General features: G+C 31.3%; 1 protein-coding gene and 1 long non-coding RNA gene across 4 annotated transcripts in view; both read left to right on the top strand.

The window, feature by feature from the left end:
• Nucleotides 1-6,190: 6,190 nt before the first annotated feature.
• LOC125071847 lies at nt 6,191-7,121 on the top strand. The gene is made up of 2 exons (XR_007119940.1): nt 6,191-6,385; nt 6,967-7,121. It is a non-coding gene; the product is annotated as an uncharacterized LOC125071847 (long non-coding RNA).
• Nucleotides 7,122-7,657: 536 nt separating this feature from the next.
• The window catches only part of LOC125071844 (Fanconi anemia group J protein homolog), a 76,462-nt gene continuing 75,868 nt past the window's right edge, over nt 7,658-8,251 (top strand). For all 3 annotated transcript variants that reach the window (XM_047682245.1, XM_047682243.1, XM_047682244.1), the window contains exon 1: nt 7,658-8,164. In XM_047682245.1, the coding sequence (XP_047538201.1) occupies nt 7,847-8,164 (318 nt within the window). In that variant the 5' untranslated portion in view covers nt 7,658-7,846. The remainder of the gene's footprint in view (nt 8,165-8,251) is intronic.

Raw genomic sequence — 8,251 nt, 5'->3', positions numbered from 1 at the left:
AAAAACGTTATTGTATTGTTTTTGTCGACGAAAACGTTATCGTATTTTTTGGTTGAGGTAACATTAAAGTGGAAACATGTGGTTAAGTGTAATAGTGTTGTATTAAAAATAAATATATATTAATCATAAACTCTTAGTAGTTCCCAATACAGCTGAGTTATTAGCAAATCGTATGAAATACGTAAATCTAAAGTTTGTTTATCTTTTTTTCCTATTTCCATTGGAATAGGCTAAAGACATGTATTAGTAATAGGCTCTATTTATAAATGATTATTTAACATCTGCGGAGTTTTATTATAGTAAACAATAGATTTATTGACATAACCCAAGAAATATTACTTCACTTTGCGAAACCGAAGTATCTACTCTACGGTTATATAGATCTTACACAGGATAAAATAGCTTTCAATTATTATTATATAGATTGTATCAGCTCGTAAATACCTAAGCCGAGAAAAAAGGGAATAAAACAAAGCCTTTACTCGGCGCTGAAGATTAACGTAAACACATATCTAAGGTTTTTTGTCCAAACAAGCAAGCTCACGACACACCGACCACAAGATAACATGTATTTAATTTAAAACGTATATATACAATCACAGTAATATATATTCGGACATTTTGCCTCCTATCGTCATAATACGTATCAATAACTGATACGTACCGTATTTCAAGTCACCCCAGCACCAGAGACAGTGGCGTTAGCGCAATCGGAAACCCATTAAGGTGACAGGTTCGATCATATGGTTATTGTGTTGGGTCACGGCAACCTCACGCTTTTGTCTAAGGGGCGCGTACCACATTAAATTTAGCTGAATTACAAAATGTACTTTTAGATTTATTTCATTTGGCACTTGGACCATTCACGTCTACTTTATAAATTGATATGTTCCCTATTTTCATTGAGTTATGTCAATTAAAATAGATCAGCCCCATCACATTTGTAAAAGTAAAATTAAAATTTTAAACCTTGCTTGACTGTGGCAAAGGGTATTTATTATTATAGGTATTATCAATTTGATTTGGTCGAAACGCCTAAATCAGATTAATAAAATGATACGTCGTAGGCGTTTACAAAATTGTCGTTCCCTTTATGATATCACTTGAAATATTCAGACGATGATAAGCGTCATCATGCAAAAGCTTTTAATCATATGACGTGTCATCTAAGTAATAAAAAAAATTAACTGCTTATTCTCAAACATATTTATAAATGATAAAATAAAATTACTTGTGCTACTACAAATGGTTAGTTTTTTAACAAACTATTTTTAAGATAAGTTTTTCAGTACAGAACTTCACCTAACTGGTAAAATGAAAGCAATATGAAAGTTGTAAGAGATAGTATTCTGGAACATTCGAGAGGGAAAGTGTGGAGCAAACACTCCGCTTCATAGTTCGCGCTAACTTCGCGGATGCGGGCGGGACTCCGATTCAATATTTATATTAACACATTTATAGTGTACCGATTTCTATTTAAACTTCACTGAAATTTACCAGCAGCTTTTTATTTGTTACGTTAGCGTTCTCTCCTTGTTTATATTCGAACTATGAATGAACTCTCAATATGTACAGTGTTTTAGGTTGTTTGATAAATATTCAGTTTAAAATATATTCAGGTAACCAATACGCTTAAAAAATGTAATTATATTGATAATTTCTAATATTTTTATCGTCAAACAGCTTCATCAGGTTATATACTGCAAAGAAAGATCAAAACACGTCTATTTGTTTTGTAGAACGTACACAATTTCTAATAATTATTGTAAACAATATCAAAACTTAGTACTCGATTTCATGACATCGTTCTCAAACGATAGAAATTCCAACCAAGAGTATAGTTCTATCCACACACGAAGGCGCGCCCTTCTACGTTAAATTAATATCGGCTTGCATTAGTATGAGTGTGTGACGCTCGTGCTCACAAGATGCCTTAGTGTGCGTGAGACGACTAAAAGTAAGGACAGCAAAACAATACAAATAGTTATATACAATATTTATTTTTTATTAAAATCCCAATAAATAACGTGGAGGGGGGTGCCTTTATGAATAGATCAGTTTTTTGTTATGTTTATGGAAGGTTTATTTTATTGAACTGCCGTAATGGTTCATTGGTTAACGAACGGATTCCCTAAAAGTTAAAAATGATACTAAACTTATTTTATTTAAAAAGGTTCATACAAGTTCATTAAATGCAAGACAATATATTACCTACATAAAAGAAACATTCCTCGTTGTAACTGTCAGTATAAACATTCCTTGATATTTAACACAACGCACATAATCCGACCATTCTTCGCCGGTCTAATTACGTTAAGGCTCCGAGCGACACGTTTGATTAAAATAAAACATGTTTAAATAAGAAAACAGCACACGCGGTGAAAGATAAAGTGCCAATCATGCGTATAATGGCCATACCAAATAAAGATAACAATTTTTCGAATTTTACCTATTCGATAACTATCTGCCGGCCGACCTACAGGGGCGTTGGCAGGTGTAGAATACCGGCCGGCTTTCCATAAATATGTCCGGTACAGCATATTTTGAGCCTCAGTAGACATTTCTTCATAGCATTAACGCTACCAGGAACTATAGGTACGGGATTCCTGTTTCATGGACCGCTTTTTGTCGTTAAATGTTACACGTCGTCATTTTAAAAATTAAAAGTGATACCATTTATAAAAATTAATTTCTTGCGATACTTTCGAGGCATGGGAAGAATGATGTTAGTGTAGGTGTTAGAGACGAGCCTTGGTTTGTGATATGTATTGAAGTTTTGTTTTAAGATGTGTGTTTGTAAGTGATATTTATAGAATAGACAATATTATCTACTTTTTAAAAACAAATCAATAGATAATTAGTTATAGTAATCAAATGATGAACTGATTTTTGTGACTTTTATTTATGTTTGATTGATTGAGTTTTGAGTGGGCCAGATTTAACCCAGTAGGTACTGCAAGTGCACTGCGATCCGATTGCGATGCGATTTTCGCAATCCTATATATATATATTTTTTATTTCACCCGTACGAAGAAACGACAGACAGCTAGTATGTTATAAATATAAGCAACTCAAATTATTACAATATTGAAGTTACAAAAAATATAAGCTTTATTTAAAAAAAAATCTCGAAGTGATAACCACTGAACATACGGTCTCTGCTCAATGCTTAAACGGTTCTACCAATGTTAGCGACATATGTCGTTCGCAACAGTATCGAAGGGGATTCACGCTTTGTTGGAGACAAAGCTGTAAATGTTGCCATAAGAAATACAATTGACTTGCTTTTAATCGTTCTTCTAATTAAATTGCATTTTTTGTTGTGCAGAAATATGTATTATTTTTTATGATAGCTATAACTGAAACTCTATTTAATCATTCATATTTTTAATCTGTATCACCATCAATAATAATAATAATTAAAAAACACAAAAACGACACATTTAAATAAGCCCACCTGGTTAGGTACCCATCCATTAATCCTTCAAACAGCAATACTTAGACCCTGTGTAAGTACAAAGGACATGGCATCTTAGTTCCTAAACGTGACGCATTGGAAATGTGAGGATTGGTTATATTTCTAATAGCGTGAATTTCTATCGGCGGTGGTGACCACTTATCATTAGGTGACACATTTGCCTGTCTGCCTATATCATAAAATATATGTATTATAAATATGGAATACTTATATATACTGCAGTAACATACACAGACGCCTGTAAAAACAAACATACATACTCTAGGAAAGGTGTCGCAACGATTTAACAGTTACATTGATGTCAGCCTTATGTTTCGAGTCTTTTACTCGAGAGTATCGTGCGATTCAGAACTTCGCACGAAAATACTGTTTTTGGTTTTGTACCTATTTGAAATACTTCTTATTAAAACTGTTTTACAAAATTGAGGGCCGCTGAAATCCGAGGGACATGTGTAGAATCAACCGTGTTTTATCGCTCGAACGCTCAAACTGAATTGGTTCATTGTGTCCGACCGCGTCTCATCTTCAAATAAAAGGGTGTTGCCTGTTAGTCACAATGCTGTTGATTTGCACTAGTAGATTTCCGGGCGTATTCTATTAGATGGGTCCATTGAGTCTACTGCAGCGCAGACTGACCTAATTTAATAAATCTATAAATAACAAAACTGCACTGATTTGCATTTGAAAGATGATTTCATTCAAGCCATGAAATCTCAAGCTCAAATAAAAAAGTCATGTAATTCAGGGTGAATTACATGACTTTTTTATTTGTACGTTAATACGAAAGAAAATGAGATGAGTTCGGGACAATTATCTCAATACAACACACACTAAAATAACGCATTAATCTAATTTAAACGATAAATCTTAACAGTATATCGTTCGGTTATCTTCCAACTTTTATTACAATTTAACCGCGCTTTCTTTGAACGTCAGATAAAACAAATTAACAATTTCTCTAGGGATCATCGATTGTCTCAATAAAATGTTTCGCTACAATAACAAACACATTTTACTTCTCGCGATATCAATCTTAGACGCATTGACCGTCCGGAATCCGCGCGAACCCCTACTGATAATGTTACTATATAAATGAGTTCGATACGACAACTTTTCCCATCAAATTAACTAGAAAATCAAATATCGCCCTACCAAAATAGAATCAACTTGTCTGCCTTATTAGAATGGAATAAGGTATATAATAGATAGAAATGATAAGTGTAATAGTAGCGACATACGCTGATAAAATAGAGCAAAAGTAATAAAGCACCTTCATAATTGCTGAGGACGCGTTTGAGTGTTCAGACTAGTTCTATAATTATATACAGTTACAAGTATTTGTAGTGTTCCTTTATTTTATAGATCATAAAAACGAAATTGCAAATATCTAAACGTTGGTTAAGATAGCAGATCTTTACTTTGCAGTAGAAATATAGAATAAATATTAATTTTGGATAATAATCATTAATTGATTAATTGGACATAAAAATTAGGTGTCATAGAAACGTATGTTTGATTCGGATATATCAAAATAATTTATCTATCTGTAACATTAACAGACGGAACGGGTAGGGGAGCAAGGGCAATGTCTTCAGTGTAATTTATGACGAACACCAATTTGTTGGCGTCGTATTAAAGGCGGACGTAAACTGTTGAATGGACCGAAAAGTGGGGTGTTGTGTCATACTTAATTTAGTTATACTTTTCTATTTATCTCAACTAGTTTGACTTAAGACTCTGTTGTTTATTTTCTTGCAACAAATAAAAAAATAATACTGTGAATAAAGTTGATGTCAATTACAAAATTTTACCAACTTTAGGAATATGAATTTTCACAATACAGTTTTTAAGATAGGACTTTGAAGTAGGACTTTGTAAAATCCTATCTAGAATGGTAAGATATTCTACCACCAAACTAATTGCTCATTGTTGTTTCGGTTTAGGGTTAGTGATCCTGTGTAACTAAAGGCACTCGCGACATTACAGTTTAGTTTCCAAGGTTCGATTAGCATTGGCGGTGTAAGGAATGGTTAGTATTTCTTAGAGCGCAAATATCTATGGGCGATGTTGACCAATTACCCCCAGATGACGACTTGTAAAAAAAATTTACTTATTAAAATTTTTTTTTATATATATTTTCTCTGTATTTATATAAGAATATACAACAAATAAGATCAATCCAATTTGAGTACCCTCAATACTACATAATTCTTAAAAAGATCGATACAGTCACTCTTACATTAATTGCGTTAGCTAAACGACGTGGTGTTGGGTTATAAACCAAATTATAACGCACCATAACCTCTGTTGACAACTCACTCGTATAATGGCGCCGTATTTCGGCGGGAAATTGACGCTGCAACAGCAACACTCTAAACAGCCAGACATATTAACTACATGATGCCAAATCGTTAATGGTGGGTAAAACGATAAACTGCATTTATGTATTTTTTATGCTTTCCTGTGCTAATGCGGTATTAAATTTTTTTTTTCTCATTTTAAAATTGATAAATATAATCAATAAATAATGCCGATTTTTTTTTTTAAATATAAATTTTGATGATAGATCATAATATTAATTACAATTTATTATGATAATTGCTTTTTTGTAGTCTTTAAATATCACCGATGGAAATATGACATTTGACAATATGACGCAGTCACAACATTTAAAAATATTTAAAACGAACGTGACGATTAATTATTTTTAGTTGGCCTTCAAAATTTTAATATTATTTTTCTAAAATGTGTTGGTTAGGTTGGGCTGTTGCTTTGTCTTTACTTTCATATATGTTTATAGCTCCTCCTCCTAAGCATTAAAAAAAAAATTATATTGTTAATATAAGACAATGTATCTTACTTTTGGTATGGATACATTATAATCCTGTTCCTTTACATGAAGTATACGTAAGTAAAAAATAGCTAACATAATTTTATTTTATTATTATTACTCCGTTGATATACGAAATGCTTGTTGTGTTCAGATACTGTTTGTAATAAATAATCATAGCCATTTATTTATGGATATTATAAATTTCACTTATTAAAATTATTCACTTTTATGAATTTCTAAGAAAAATTAATTATCACCATCATTGTGAATCCAGTTTGTTTACAAAAAAAAAAACAAACTAGTTTTTAGTTATATCCTCGATCATTAGTTTTTTCTTACTTTGACCATTTTTTCAAAATAAACAGCACATCTTCGTCATTTCTTTACGATACCATTTTCTGAAGGTTTTAAATTCTGTTTTTAAACATTAAAATTAAACAGTTATAAAAAAATGCTTCTCATTTTTGGGCTTGATCAGTATTTTTAGGTACATACATAATGTTGTAGCAGTTTAGTGAGCTACAATTTAATTTATTGATTACATTGAGCTAACATTCAAATTACATTACACCAATGTAAATATACCTAACTACACGATAAAAATATTAAAATATTCAAAAAAAGTAGCTTTCTTAGCTTAATTATTACGTTACAGCTTATACGATTCAGGCAGTCAGGCTGCAACAGTGGATAAGATGCTGACTGAAATTAGCTTTGATCCAGCCTAATCCAAAACTATGTTCACGTTCAAAGACAAATAAATGTTCCGTCGAAGAAATTTACTATTAAATTGTTAAAAAAATTGTAAAACGCGTTTTTTACTTATGTAATTTATTTTTTGCTTTGCGAGTTCTTAAGTCTCATGCTTTATTTCATTTTATATGTCTTTTTTGCGTCAAAAAGATTCATAATACATACATAATAAAATTTGTTAACATCTTTGTTAAGTCATTTTATTTAAGGAAATAATCTTGTTTTGTTGTTTTTATTTATTTTCATTGCATATTAAATCATTTAAAAATATATGTTTTGTTAGACAGCAAAATATATTATTGCTAATAATAATAATAAACAAGAAACATGGGAAATGATTACATTAAAATTTGAATTGTAACGGACATTAAATTTTATTTCAATACATTTAATAAAAAATATACAATATTTAGAAGTTGGATTTAGAAAATAGCTTGATTAAGGTATTGTAAAAAATATTTATGAATTATTTTTTTCTTAAAAGTAACTTAAAACAGTATTAATTTTTACATCTTTATAATATTTTCGAACACAACCAGTAATGTCAGTCCCTTATCAAACTGTCAATGTCAAAAAATTCAAAATAATACAATTTACAAGTTGATTCATCTTAGCGTACATTGTTATCATTCGTTAAAATATACGTATAAGTGCCTTAAAATGAAATTACTAGCCTAAAACACCTAGGGCTACTTCAGTAAATGTATTGTAGTGACCTCAGTTTAAGTTAAACTATTTAAGTTCAATATTGCTGTAAAGTTTGTTACTTGTTGGCCTTCACTATGTCTTCGCCAATATCTATATCTGACGATGATGATAGTTTCGATGTAGCACCTTCCCTTGTAGAGGTTCCTAGTATAAGTAATACGATTGTTTTGTCCGACGACGAGGACGCACTACCTTCACAATCTGACGTAAAAATGACCAGGCAGGGTATAATAAAGAATCTTTTTCCTACAACTTCGAAAGTGAATGGAGATTTTACTCAAATTGAAGCAAAGACATTGCAAAATAAACCACAACATGACATTACTATGGAAGGTGTTAAAGTTACCCTTCCAGTGGAACCATATAGCTGTCAAAAGGCTGTAATGTCCAAAGTAATTAGTTATTATTTAATTATTGAATAAGACGGTTTACATCCTGGTTTAATTTGAAACTAACTTTTGTGGTGGTGGTAGCTTTAT

Source organism: Vanessa atalanta, chromosome 20, assembly GCF_905147765.1.
Source record: "Vanessa atalanta chromosome 20, ilVanAtal1.2, whole genome shotgun sequence".
NCBI classification, from domain to species: domain Eukaryota; kingdom Metazoa; phylum Arthropoda; class Insecta; order Lepidoptera; family Nymphalidae; genus Vanessa; species Vanessa atalanta.
Note: the sequence above shows the minus strand (reverse complement) of the source record. Positions and strands in the feature narration are given on the sequence as shown.